At 51.1% G+C, this 14436-nt stretch overlaps 1 protein-coding gene across 3 annotated transcripts; it reads right to left on the reverse strand.

The window, feature by feature from the left end:
- Positions 1-2683: 2683 nt before the first annotated feature.
- Positions 2684-13721, reverse strand: LOC122376989 (Golgi phosphoprotein 3 homolog sauron-like). 3 transcript variants are annotated; one of them, XM_043356948.1, is made up of 8 exons: positions 13577-13721; positions 10807-11022; positions 9239-9370; positions 7867-7899; positions 6236-6350; positions 5615-5790; positions 4890-5027; positions 2684-3787 (listed from the first exon to the last, which is right to left on the reverse strand). In XM_043356948.1, the coding sequence occupies exons 2-8, from the start codon at positions 11002-11004 to the stop codon at positions 3677-3679; spliced, it is 903 nt and encodes a 300-aa protein (XP_043212883.1). In that variant the 5' UTR covers positions 11005-11022; positions 13577-13721; the 3' UTR covers positions 2684-3676. The 3 variants fall into 3 exon arrangements, with proteins under 3 accessions (XP_043212883.1, XP_043212884.1, XP_043212885.1); XM_043356949.1 differs by having other exon boundaries at positions 7867-7872; positions 13577-13711; XM_043356950.1 differs by lacking the exon at positions 7867-7899 and having other exon boundaries at positions 13577-13711.
- Positions 13722-14436: the final 715 nt, after the last annotated feature.

Here is a 14436-nt window from a genome sequence, read left to right on the forward strand (position 1 = left end):
GTCTCTGCGCGCTGCCGTGACCGCGGCCCTCTGCGGGCTCTGCTGCCGGAGGCCGCTGGAGGCTGTGCGGCCGCCGCGCGGGGCTGAGGGGCGGGGCTGGCTGGCTGGCCGTCTGCAGCGCTGCCACTGCCCGCAGGCCATGGTGCGAGACGGGATGGGGAGGCCTCGCGGGACTGGACGCGGCTAGTGGAATGTTCTGGATGGGGTGGGATTGGCCGGAACGAGACGGGATGGACGAGAATGGGCGGTACGGAGTGGAATATTTGACGAGACGAAACGGGACGAATTATGGGACGACGGAGCGGAGACTGGACGGAGTTGGGACTTAGATGAGACGGAGACAAGACGAGATGAGATTAGATGAGACGAGAGGAGACGGGACGGGGCGAGGGGGGATTGTGAAGAAATTTTAACTATATCCATTACCGCTAAATATTTCACTAAGAATTTGGTATTGAATTGTGCTTTTCACAATGCTGGTCGTGTTGTGCAAGCTATGTAACAGAATTACGACCTATCTGGATGGAATTCGATTGCTCTTTCTAATGAGCGGCTTTCCAAAGCTGTAGGATACACGGTTGCGGAGACAGTCGATCTTAGTTAGGGGGCTCACTTTTTTTGGAACACCCTGTACATAAATAATACGAATCTGGATGGAGCGGGACGAAGCGAAGGGACGCACCAGACGAGACGAGATGGAACTAGGGATAGGATTGGACTCAGGAATAGGGCGAACGGGATCCAGATGGCCAAAAATGGGATAAGACGAGACTAATTGGAAACGAAAGCAGACTGGGGAGCCGTACTTACGCCGGTTAGAGTTACATGCAGCGCTTTCTCGTGGTTGCCCCAACGATCGTCCCATATTTGTTGTCATTCGAAGAACACTTGGTCCTTCTTCTTTCTTTTGAATTAACTGATCATGATTCGTGATCAGTATCATGTCTTACAGATCCTCGATAGATTATTTTTCAGTTCCGTTGGCCCTGTTTGCTTTTCGGAACCCCTATTGTTTACGACGGATGTTTGCGCCCCACAATGCACGAGGAAGATAGCTGTCCCAACCCCGGTCACGCAACCGCCAGGCTGCACAGTGCACACGTCATAATATTACTAGGAAGATCTAGTGATCTCGGGCCAATTTTTAGTAGCGACTGAAACGTTTAGTAGCTCAAGTATGTAAAGGTTATTTTGCAGCCAGACACGCGAGCTATAGACACGAACGAAACGTGCCTTTTACGTAAACGTTTTCATTGATTTACTCTCTGGCGAATGGGTTGGCGCATGACGGCTGGCGATTGCTGTTCGAGTCCTTGAGGTTGTCACACTGCGCCCTTGCGAGCCGCTAAGTGATAAATCATTCATAACGATGAAAGTAATTGTCTGTTCAATCATCAAAAATGACGGACGCTGAAGCTCCCGTCACACAGCATCCTTTTTCTGACACTGCTCTTTCTCGTTTCAGTTCATCATCAAACCAGATAACCTGGAGAAGGAGATCAAGCTGCAGCTGCCCATCATGATCGCCTCCTACCCGTACCGCAACCCCGACGGCACCCTACGGAGGAAGAGGGGCGCAGAGTACCCTGCCAGCCTACCAGTCTTCAGGCCCTGGCTCGACATGAAGCGGAAGGTGGTCACCTAGCTGAACAGGATGGTGACCAAGCGGCAGAGATTGTGGTGTTGTGTGAAGTGAGTCTATGTTGCAAAGAGGAATGCTGCCAGGACATGGGCTTTTGCTATGGCAGTGGCCATTGTGAACAGAGGAATATCACGTGGCCAGTGAGTGTGGTGAAACATGAGCTCGCACAGGACATCACGTGATATGCGGTGGACACCGTCAGAGGCCGTCGTTTGGAGAATGACACGTGATCTACACGATGGAGATCGTGAGACAATGAGGGGCGATCACGTGAGCAGGACGGGTGTGCCATCAGGCCATCAGCCAGTGCGCAGAAAGATGGAAAATGATGAGTTTTTGGTGAAACGGCAAGTCACCTGGGCCGTGAGATTGGGTTTAGCTGCCTGGGACTTGACGTTACCAACCACATATAAGAGGAAAAAGTGTTTTGGATTGCTAGCGTCATCGATATGAGCCAGTCGAAGAAAAGTGTTATGATGAGAGGTCCGCTGCGATCAGGCGGCCAGCGAGTGTGGGGCGGACGATTTACGGCGACAGACTCTTCCAGAATACTGAGAATGAATCAATGAACGTCACATAGTGAGCTGGAACGGTCACAAACAGACCTTCCCCGTGCCGACACTGAGTTACAGACTACAGTGCAATGCTTTCGGGCGTCGTATCCCAGCAGCTGTAGTGCGAAAGCATCGGTAAATGTGTGCTCGCTACTGCCTGGTTTGGTCTGTAAACGTCAATGCCCGTTGGCGTTGCAAGTGCAAGATGCGGCGATTTAGCGTCTGCCAGTTCCGTGATATCCTTTGGCAGTTGTGCATCGGTTTGACGCAAGTTATATCGCAATGTGGCACCTTGAGGTCATGTATATGTAAAAGTGAGCTGTTTTTTTATGAACTTAAATGCCTTTATCGGGTGTCAGTTACGCATTCATGCCATGTTAGCTTGCGGTGCCTGTTGTTATATCGACAGTGTGTACTCGAGTGTTCGTAGTAAGGTCAACAACTAACGTTTGATACTTATGATCCGTAGCGCGCGAGCTCAAATGCGTTACGCCCTATTGTATATTCAACACCTGTGTGTAAGCATGATCATTAACAGAAACACGAGTCTAATCCATAACAAAAATATTTATACACATACGAAATCTAGCGTGGGGACCGGTGAGGATGAGAATATAGGGATAAAGCGAGCGCACAGCACGATTAAAAAGCGACCTCCTCGGAGCATCTCATGGTATCGACTACCACTAACGTGTAACCCATCGCGGCGGCCGCGATACGGTACGATTTCACCTCCACTCCTTCCACTAACCACCGGAATAAGACAAATTACAAACACTCTGGACAATATAACCCCCAACCCATCCCTCCCCGCCCTTCAAAAGACGGTGACGTTTAGAGTTACCGACGTCCTGTACAATTTCCCTCCCAATCCTCCCCTCCCTGGGCTCAGAAGATGCCGTCGCAATAGATACCACCATTCTGTACAATTTTCACCGTGCGACGGTGGCGCCACGCAGCGGGAGGCCCGTGAGTTAGGACGGCCACGCTCTCCACACCGTCACGTCCACATTGTCCACACCACTCGGCGTCCACCGTCCACACTCAATGCCCGTTCGTCCACCCGTTCGGTCAGCTTCTGAATCGAGTCGGGTCGTTATCCACCCTCACAGTCGCTCGGCCGGTTCAGACGCTCGCTCGCTCGGCGCAGCACTCGTGGTCCACTCTGGGTGATAATTGAACGGCTGAGGGAGTCGCCGTCTGGGTGTTTCGCCGCCTATGCTGAGTCAACACACGCTACGTCCGCCGTCACCCCAGGCACGAAAGGTCAGACTCGAACACGGCTACTCCATACCGCTCCACGGCCATTCAGTGCCCGCCGTGTTAAGTTATCGCTTGTCTTCGTAGCGCCTCGTAACGTCATCGTAACACCACTGTAACACCTCCGTGACGGCTCTGTGACACCCTGCAGTCCGCCGTCACTCACCGCGTCACGTCACTGCCGCGCCGGGCGGCGTCACCGTCACTAAGTGTGCCGTCATCACTTTAGGAATGCGGCGAACACGGCCCACATGAGCGGCAGGGAGTTGGGCTTGGCTGCCTCGGCGTCGAGGTCGAGCTCAGTCAGCTCGCGGATACGCTTCGTGGCCACCTGGCGGACGGCGGGGGAAGCTTCAGTACGGGCAATGACCGTCAGAGGAGTGAGGGCGCCGACGAGATAAGAGTCCGACTCCGAACCGACACAGAAGGGGTCTGGGTCTGCTATAATGTTTACGTGAGTCTACTCTTATCCCTCGTTTTGAGTCTCTCGAACGACAAAGATTCTACGTCGTTCGGCCAATCCCGTTCCATAACCGCACCCGAGCCCCCGTTGACCTTGAACGGGATTGGCCGGACGATGTAGAATCTTCGTCCTCAGAGAGGCTTCGGACGCGGGGCTTATGGTGAATCCCTTGGAGCCTTTAGAAATACACTGACGTATAACTTTTACATTCAACTTTTATCAGAAAGAAAGGGTACACATCGCATTTGAACATTGTTCCTGTAAACAGGCAGGTGAAGCTTTATGGTAGATAACGTCATAGTCGATAACAGCTGGCAGCCCAACGGTGTTGGTTTAGCTATCACCTTCAAACAGATAAGGCACACGTGGGCTGAACTTCTATCCGTCCACGTGACTTCCTCTGTACAGGACGACGGGAACCGACACAAGGCGCATGGGCGATCACATTGGATCATTCCCTACGACGCTTCGCAACCCACGCTATCTACCGACCATACGTGAAGCCCTCGAGTTCGAAGCGGCTGAAAGTTGTCCAAGAACCTTCCATATGAGCCGTACTGGCACCCACATCGCAAACCTCTACTCTTTACTTCTACAGGATTACATATCAAACAGTCCGTTCTACTACCCCCATCAGTCAACTCCTAAAAGTCACCACCCAATCAGCCTGCATAGTGCATTCGTTCATTAGTTCAAACAATTATTCAGTCAGTTATGCAGGCAGCCGGTCGGCGCTCCTACATCCGACTACTCCCAAAGGCGTAATTATTACGTGTCGTGCTGTCCTCGTCCACCACACAACCCGTGACCCCGCCCACCACATAACCCGTGATCCCACCCATCCTGCGACCCGTGACCTCGCCCATCTCGTGTCCCACCCATTGCGTGACCCCACCCACCACACAACCCATGACCCCACCCATTCCGTGACCCATGACCCGCCCATTCCGTGACCCGTGACGCCGCCCACCTCGTAGTCGTCATCGGATAGCGGTGAGAAGGCGTTCTCGAGCACGTCCGAGGCGTGCGCCAGGATGAGCAGCGACAGCACGCGCTTGTCCATCCGCTGTGGGTCGTTCACCCACTTACTGAGCACAGCGTCCTGGACCTAGTGGCGGCAGGGGAGGGGGAGGGACGTCACCTAGGGTGGACGGGTTCGAGTGGGGTGTGGGGTTAGCTTGCGTTGGATGAGCTCTGTTGTGTGGGGAATAAGGGCTACGAAGTGGGGAGGGTTATTGGGGTGGGTGGGCTCTGGAGGGGTGTGGGGGTGGGCTGAAACGTGGGGAAGGGACTGAGCAGCTGCAGTGAGGCAATAACGACTAGGAAAGTCAGCAACTGTCGATTGACGGCGTCAGGTTAGTAGGTCACCAGGTGTGACTATTAGCAGGTGACGTGATGACGAGCAAAATACAAGGTCGCCATAAAATAGTCATGGGAACACCTGCCCACGAGTAGGTTTCCTAAAACTTGGATAATGCCAACGGCACTCATCAGCATCGTCATTATATGCACGTTGCGTATGGACATTTTGAAGAAAGGAGCAAATCCTCACTGACACCAGCCACGTCCTCAGCGATTCACATAAAGGTAACTGCCAAACCACATTTCGTCAATTACATCACGAACGTCCCCCAAATACACCCAAAACCCACACCACACCCAGCGACCCATCCTGCGCTCTCCCGGCGAGTTTACCTTTTTGACCAGTCGCTGTTTGGCCTGTGTGTCGGTCACCGGGTGGGTAGTCATGTCAAACAGCAGGAAGTTCTGCTTCTCCGTGGTGAGCACGCCCTTCTCCACCAGGTTCTTGGCCAGCCGCTCTCGCACGTAGCGCAGCTGGTAGCGCAGCTTCAGCGGGTTCCAGGTCTCACCTAGGGGGTCGAAGGTGGATCAGGGGTCAGAAAGGACGCAATGGTCTCATATGGAGATTAGAACCCATCGCTTGCCAGCTCTCAAAATTGTGTTCCGAGCTAGAGGTTAGTTACATAATGAAAATAAAGATAGAAGAAAAGCCTCGCATATCATGGTCATCAAATCCTGTTACACGCTTTCCTACACTAATATATCATAAGACTTTTAACAAGATAGTGCTGCCCATTTCTCATCATTCCAGTCCCACTCACATCTCCAACCCCTCTCAGCCTTCTGACTCATATAACCTATCCAGGCCCCCTCACAGCCCCAGTCCCTCTCAGCCCATTGCTCGTCTTTTTTACCTATCCGGCGTGGTTGCCAAAGTCCTCCCACCACGTCAGACAATCACTCGTCCCTATCACAGCCGCAGTCTCAGTCCCTCCACACGCCACTCCCTCTCACCGCTGAGGTACTCGATCCAGCATTGCACCGACTCCGGAGGCTCCGTCTCCTTGATGTGACGCAGGGCCTCGTCCAGCAGCACGTCCCCCGTTGGCTGGTCGTTCTTGATCAGCACCTGCGGTCGCGGAGGTCGGGTCAGGGCGTCAGCGGAGGATGGAAACCCGACCGGCGAGGCTTGGGCAACTGGGTGAGTAAGGTGCGCATGGAGATTGAACAATGGTAGCGGAAACAGATCTCAGTCACACAGGTATGTATAAGGCAGTGCTAGCGGTCCAAAGGCAGCAGGGTGGCGGCATCCCAATCACTGGCATACAGGAAGCAGGAAAAAATTACGACTTGCACTGATGACACGCTTGCCGGAAATCGCCATTTTGATTAACAGCACAAATCCATCATTTGTGGTAGCGCATCCAAAGCTCTGCGTTTAAATCAGGCAACTGGCACTTAACCCGCGCCGGGCCGGTGCTCTGAGATTCCGCGCCGGGCGGGGGGGGGGGTCTGAACCCCCCCCCCCTTCTAACTCGGCTCCTGGGCCACGTAGCGACACGCGGTAAGCGGCAATCGAAAGAACGTCCAAAATAAGGACGAAAACACTTCAGCCATTTTTTGGGTCAGGTCAAAGGTCAGGTCACCATAGGTCACCAAAGGTAAAATGTTGACTATTTCAACATTTTGGAAACTACCAACGGCTATCTCGGGAACCGATAGAGCTACAGCGCCGCGGAAAAGGGCATTCGATAGCCCTTTTACAGACCTTTCTGGATGATGTTCTCAGATTTGACCTCAGGTCAACGGTTTAGCCTCCAGAGGGCAAAAACTCCAAAAATAGCCGTTTTTACGAAAATCGGTTTTTCGGCGATAACTTTTGACTCAAAAGAGACATTACTTTTGCCAGCATCGTGTTCCTCTCGTCGAGACGCGTCGAATGAACTATAAGTTGACCTTCAAAGGTCAACTTAAAAATTTGACCTCAGGTCAAGGTCATGACCTGACCGGAAAAGGTCATGTTGCATATCAGTCGATCCGCAACGTCGAGCCGAACACATCTAAGGCATTTTCAGCGCTCTAGCACGCCTCTATCAGAAGTTATTAGCGAAAAACTGTTATATTCTGTTCGTGACCTGAGATGACCTCGGGGACATAACGAGGGGTCACAGTTGCCATTTTCCGGTTCAGTGTGTCAATTTTACCTACATCTCGATGTTTGAGAGTGTCTAGAATAGCGTTCGTGCAAAACAGACGCTTTTCAATTTTCTCCCATTGACTTATAATGGAGAGGCCGCAAAATTGACCTGACCTTAGGTCACCGATATCGAAATTCCGAGATAAACATTTTATAGATAATGTTGCTCTAATCAATCGCTGAAAGTTTCAAGGCAATCGATCAATCGGTGTAGCTATGGCGAGCATTCTTATTTTTTCTGAGGTGAGGTCACTAGGCGTGACCTGGTGACCTAACCTAAGGTGACCTGGGTCTGAAATTTTTACAACATATGCGGAAAAGATGCACGAACAAATGGCCGCCGTTTTTTAGATAACTGCGAAAAACCACAGGGTGTTCAAAACTTCAAACACCCGGCGCGGGTTAATGAAACCGTTCGTCCCGTCCCTGATACCCTCATCGAGCCTACCTTGGCCTGTGGCAGTCTCCATGCTGGCGCTCTCTTTGCCCGGACCGGGACGGGGTAGGACGGTCGGACAGTGAAGGAACACACGCACACACAGACACACAAGGTCAGCAGACGAGCGCCGGACACCAGAGGTCAACGACATTACGACACAGCCGCGGCCGGCGGGCGGCGGGTGGGCAGATACCGGCGACACTGGCACCGCTACATTTGCACAACACTGCTCCGAGTGACGGCCATCGGACCATATTCAGAAACGCTGACCTATGCACAGTGTCGGCGGCTGCGGCGGGTGCATTATCATCAGGGCCCTGTTCATGAACCCCGGCGGTCGCTGCGGCCGCTGCGGTCGCTGCGGCCAGCCGGGTTGTTACGTCACAAAAAGGGGCGGGGCTCATGTAGTATGACGAATGTATGACGTCACCTTGCTGCGGCCGCTGCGATCTCTGCGGCCGCAATCCAGCGACCGCCGAGCCGCAAGAAAGTAATTGCACTGAACTTGGCGCACTGAAGTCAAAGTGTAGGCTGTGTTGCCATGGAGACGATGTTGTAAACAAATTCATTCCGTACGGTGTTGCATGCCATGATACCTAAAAAATTAGATTAATGCTTTAATATGAGATTTAATTTTAGATTTAAGTTATTTGTGCTACGATTTAATGAAAAGAATACCAAATCATTTATGTGACCCACTTACAAAAATACAGAAACACCAGACGGCCTTGAGAAACGCCCTTTTCATCACAGGAATGGAATACACAGATAAAAGAAGCGCGTGGAAACTATTGATTAGTAATCGTCTCAAGCGCGCAATTATCGGAAACTATTTCGGCAGCAGACGTGTTCATGGAACGCATTGCGGTCGAGTGGGTGATGACGTTTCAAAAATGGGCGGAGCTTAGAGCCTGCGGCCGGCCGCAGCGGCCGCAGAGTTCATGAACAGGGCCCAGATAGTGTCGTCAATACGCAGCAGATGCGTCAGTCGGAAATGGGCAGAATTTGAAATGATTCTAAGGCTGCCAATGATTTGATTTTTGGTATGAATTTTGATAACATTCAATTCAGCCGTTGGCGCAATCAGCAAACATCGAAAATAAAAAGGGATCGTAAAGAAAATGAAGAAGAAATACCAAACTACCGTTATAACAAAAAGGTACAGCACGCATATGTCACCAAAACCCTACCAGCCCGATGACAGGCATGTCGGTCGTGCTAGCACATCACCTGCTCTCTGCACAGCTGCGGGCGGGTATACCGTCCATTGTCAGCCGAACAGAAACATGACGGGCAGATACAGAGCGGCGGGAGTGAGGAGAGAGGCGCGGAGCGGCCGGCGGGGGTATGGCGCGACGGCACGCCAGCCGGCCGGCCGTACCTTTCGGGCGAGCAGGCGGCGGCGGCGCGGGCCGCTCTTCTCAAGCTCGATCCGTCCGCGGGTGGCCAGCTCGACCAGGACGCAGCCGCGCAGGCCGCTCGAGATGCAGTCGTTCCAGAACGACGTGTAACCCTGTGTGGGGGAGGGGTGCTGGTCAGGTGGTGCCCCAGTACGCACTTTATGACTCGTGATTAAAAATAAGAAAGGAGAAACAAATCGGGGAGCGCTTCGCATCTGTTTTTTCGAGTCAATCAATTTTGCTGAAGGTCAATGTGGATACGGATGTTTAAAACAGATGTACCTGCATCGCATCAGCCAGAGATACCAGTTTCTTATTTTAGAGGATGCATTTCGTTGCGTTCAACAGCCTCGAACCTCACTCAACATTTATTCGGCATGCACATTTACTATCAATCAGCATAGAAAAACGCCAACGCAATGCAATATGCATGCACATGTGAAATAAATATTTGAAGTCGACGCAAACGGACCATAATAACAGAGGGCTGTTCACGGGCCCTGTGTGCGGTCGGACCGCACACAGCCTCCAAGCTCCGCCCACTGCGTCCCTACGTCAGCCTTGCGTCACCGCACACAGCGACCGCTGTGGCCGGTCGGGACTGGCCACAGCGAACCGTCCACCGCACGCAGCCGTGACGTCAGAGCCGCCTACCCATCCCCTACCCCCACGCCTGCTGGACGCTCCGCACACACCGCACGCAGCAGTGTGCGGTGCCCGTGAACACCTTTCTGGCTACATTGGTCCATTGATCGCTGGTGGTATGCCGGCCATTGGCCAATCACGTTCAAACAATGAGTTCAGCCGGCCACTAAAATGGTAACGTAGCGACTGTCACAAACTAAGATTGTGAGGTTCCAATAACTAGCGATAGGTCAAGAACGTTATAACTAAATGCAGCTTTTAACGAGTATCTGCTGGAAAACAGAAGTTTTAAGCAAGACGCAACAAAAACCCATTGCAGTGGCAATTAAAAAGGCGAACACAAACCTTATCCTATATTATCTTAGGTGTTGAACGGCATTCACTATACCTGCCTGCGCCGCACCCCTGAGTTGCGGTACAGACCTCTCGTCCGCTCCCCTGACCCCCTCCTCACCCCAGTCAGTTCGTACCGGACCATTCCGACTTCCACGAACCCCAACAATAGGCACCACGGACATGTCCGCCGGACGCTGTTACACGCGTTCGTACGGTAAATTCAACTCGGTGTAGTATGCAGCTCAACGTATTGTATGCTGCCTATTATCCGCGCAGTGCGCACTGTGGGGTTTTAAAGGCGATAACAGCTCGGGTCCTTTATCCATAAGTGTGCCAGCGACTTGCTTGAATCTGCGTTGTTGTGGCACCAAACAAGAGACATCAGTTCGTACTCACCAGTCCAGCATACAGCGAGTCACACACGACGCTCTCGCGAAATATTCACGTGACTCTGCCCGTTACCTCCCGAACCTCTCCTCTGCAGGCACACCTCATCATCCCCAGAGGTCATTCACCCGCCCGGCCCGCCTCCCGCCCACCCTCCTCCCTCCCTCTCTCTCCCGCTCACCTCTCTGTCCTTGATGCCGAGCATGAGCACCTGCTCCATGAGAGTGAGTCTGGCCTGCTTGCTGTCACCGTCTGTGTCGGCCTCCTCGACGTCGGGCGACGAGCCGTCGGCGGCGACGGGGCCGGCTGGTCCCGAGCCGGCGGCCCGCTCCCGGGAGGCCACGTTCCGACGCTGTACCAGGCCCTCGGCGCGCTCCATGGCGGCCGCTCACCGCGCCTAAAGCGGGGACACGGGGGGTTAGGAAAGGTAACGGTACGATCCGCCTGGAGAGCGAAGAGAAAGGGTTAAAGCAGGTGTCGGAGCAGCTCACTACACCTGGAGCGGGGACACGGGGGGTTAGGAAAGGCAAGGGCACGCTGCACCTCGGACGGGAAGGGAAGGGTTAAGGCAGAAGTCGGAATAGCTCACTTGGAGCGGGGAACGGAGGTGCCAGTTATCGGTGGTACAGGTCACCGCGCCTATACAGGAAACCAGAGAGGGTCATAAGTTTTGGACAGATATGGAAAATCGGTGGTCACTCACCCAGTTTTAAAAAAGTTCGATCTAGCTTCACATACTGAATGAGTAGTGTAGGAACAAACGATTTTCAGTCTACCCTGCACAAATTAAAATCAACAAACTAGACTCGTAGTCAGTGTCGACGATGAATGGCGGTTAGAATCAGGGCTGCGGAGTCGGAGTCGGAGTCGGAGTCGGTCGGAGTCGACAGTTGTGACCGGAGTCGGAGTCGGAGTCGGAGTCGATTTTAGAAACCCGAGCCCGAGTCGGAGTCGGAGTCATCGAAAATCTGTCGACTCCGCAGCCCTGCTAGGTCTGCGAAGTCGGAGTCGGGAGTTGGAGTCGGTCGGAGTCGACAATTCTGCCCGGAGTTGGAGTCGGAGTCGGAGCTGGTTTTTGAAAGCTGGAGTCGGAGTCGGAGTCGGAGTCGGAGTCGCCGAAAATCCATCGACTCCGCAGCCCTGGACTTAGAATAGGCGGAGACGAATAAGTGCGATAAACGAACAATGCGGAGCCGAGTACGTGCCGATTCGAAGAAAGTTGCAACGATGGTTGGCGCTAAAAAAGAAATGCAAGAATGAAGATTCGCTCGACAAACATCGCTGAATCGCGACCCTAAAAACGGACAGATCGAAGCCTCAGCGCGGCTTTCGTATTTCTTCGTCGCACAAATCTCAGTCTCGCTTTTTTTGTGTGGGTGTGTGATGCATTTCCCTGTCTGGTAGGCGTAAGCACAAGTCAAAACTTCAATTGAATGTTTAATGGAATCTGTTGTGGTGCTGAGGATACCATTAAATGTGAACGATAGCAAGATAAATGCTGTATTCTTGCAAGCCATTTTTGCCTATCTGTTAACATTACCTGTGAATCAAAATAATGATTAGCCAGCTGAGCATGGAATCAATATTTTGATTATCTGTTCAAAGTGAATCAATTTATTGATGGCATTTCCTTACCCTTCAGAAGTCAGATTACTATGATTAAAGCAATATTATTGTGCTCAGTAGTAGAGTTCGAACATTTCTGTTCAACATTAGGCATGATCCTTCTTAAAATACTAGCTTATTTTTAGGTGATTGGTGATTTAGAAATGGTCTACATTTATGCTCAAATATGGTCATGAAGGATCAATATTTGATGCCTCCATTTTTTTATTCCAGAAGCCTAGTTTGCCCAATTGAAGGATGACGGTGAAAACAGGGCGCCTGGGGCGATTTGATCAAGGTTCGTCAAATTCCCACGTGACGTTTAGCATGTAGAGGGCCCCTGGCCCATTGAGGGGGAGAAGTTCCAAATGTCACATGACTAATACTAATATTCCCTCCAGTGCCCTGGCCCCTGTACCGGCGTCCCAACTGAGTTTCCATGGATGCAACAAACTCAGATGCAGTCTAATATAAGCTGACATTTCAGTACAGCAGTTAACTTGAATTTGATGCTTTCATAAAAATATTGGTGCCTAAATGAGAGATCTAAGATCTAGCAAGCAGCCATAATATAAGCAACAAGATTAAAGGAAAAGGGCCACCTTCGTGAAATATGAAGATATCGTTGTTTTTCATTTTGACTTTATTATTTTTCATTTTCTTTTTAAAACTGGTGCCAGAAGTGCACAATTCGCGAAAAAGTATTTAAAACTATTCAACATATTGGTGCTATGTTGATACTCTCTACGGCACCTACTGTATGATGGCATAGCGATGACGTCACACTCAAGCCAATCAGCGTTCAGAAGACAGACTCGTCGGATTGTGTCAGATAAGCTGATTGGTTAAAGCTGAGCTGGTTGGAGCTGATTGGTAAAAAACCAAAGCCTCGCCGCGGGTGGCTGTATTGTCGGATAAGAACGCATTCCTGGGATAAGGACGCATTCCTGGCGTATTTTCTTTTAAAATTGCCGATAACTACGAATGGAGGCAGAAATCGCCCGTAAGGAGGTAGACAAATAGGTTTTCGGACACGGGCTACAAGATGGCTATCTCAGTTTCAATCCCCATGTTAAAGGTGGCCCTTTTCCTTTAAGCAATGTCTCATTACATCAAAAGAATCGTCACAAGCCACAGCACAACCTATAACATCATCTCACAAACAAGTTAGTAGCATCTAGCAGCATGCCATGAAATGAGCCATCAGCCCTGGAATTAACAAATTTTCATTTCTCAAATCAAAATCAAAATCCAGCAGACCAAATCTCAAATCTGCGCTCAATTCGAAAGGGTGTCCAATTGATGGTCATATACCAGACACAGCGTTTCAAACATGCCCACCTCACCTTTACGATGAAGATATAATAGTTGCACGAAAAGATGTCAGAAAAAGGAAATAAACACTTCAATTCGCCCTATAATGATGTCCAAGCTGCGCCGCCGCCGACGACGTGTAAACGCGTTTAGTAAACTTTACCAAGGTACAATGAAGAAGTACAGTTGTAATGGTTTAAAATATAAAATGACGTCATAAAAATATATTCTTTTGCTCATTTCCTTCTTATGAATAGTAAGGAAGAATCTTTTTGTGTAGGAGAAGAAATGTCAAACTTAAAGCAAATAAAGATATTAAGTTGAAGTCAAAAAAATTAATTTAAGCTAATCGAAGGAGCGGACTTTTTAGTGTGATGTGACAAGTTACCCTGCGAGACTGTGAGAAGTGAGAACGAACGTGAGAACTGTGCTGTGAGAAGGGGGAGGGGACGGGACATCTTGGGGGTTGGGAGCAGACTGGGTTGCTTTGTTCAAGTTTTGGGGCCGTTGCGTTGCCATACCATTGTTAATGTGCTTACAATGCCTACCCATCGAGGTAGCGCATGCTACTCGCTAGACAAAAGTGCCACGGATGCTCTCCAGCTGCGAGAGCGAGACTGTGAGAAGTGAGAACGAACGTGAGAACTGTGCTGTGAGAAGGGGGAGGGGACGGGACATCTTGGGGGTTGGGAGCAGACTGGGTTGCTTTGTTCAAGTTTTGGGGCCGTTGCGTTGCCACACCATGTTTGCATTGCTGCGTTGCTTACAATGCAAAATCCATCCCTACTACAACTATGCACGGTTATTTGTTTATGCTTGGATTGCATGTGCTGGTCCCTGCCATTGAGCGATACGGCCTTGATTGAGCGCGCTGAAATGGCAGGCAAACACA

The sequence above is a fragment of the Amphibalanus amphitrite genome, unplaced genomic scaffold, assembly GCF_019059575.1.
Source record: "Amphibalanus amphitrite isolate SeventyFive unplaced genomic scaffold, NRLGWU_Aamphi_draft 002437F_arrow, whole genome shotgun sequence".
Classification (NCBI taxonomy): Eukaryota; Metazoa; Arthropoda; class Thecostraca; order Balanomorpha; family Balanidae; genus Amphibalanus; species Amphibalanus amphitrite.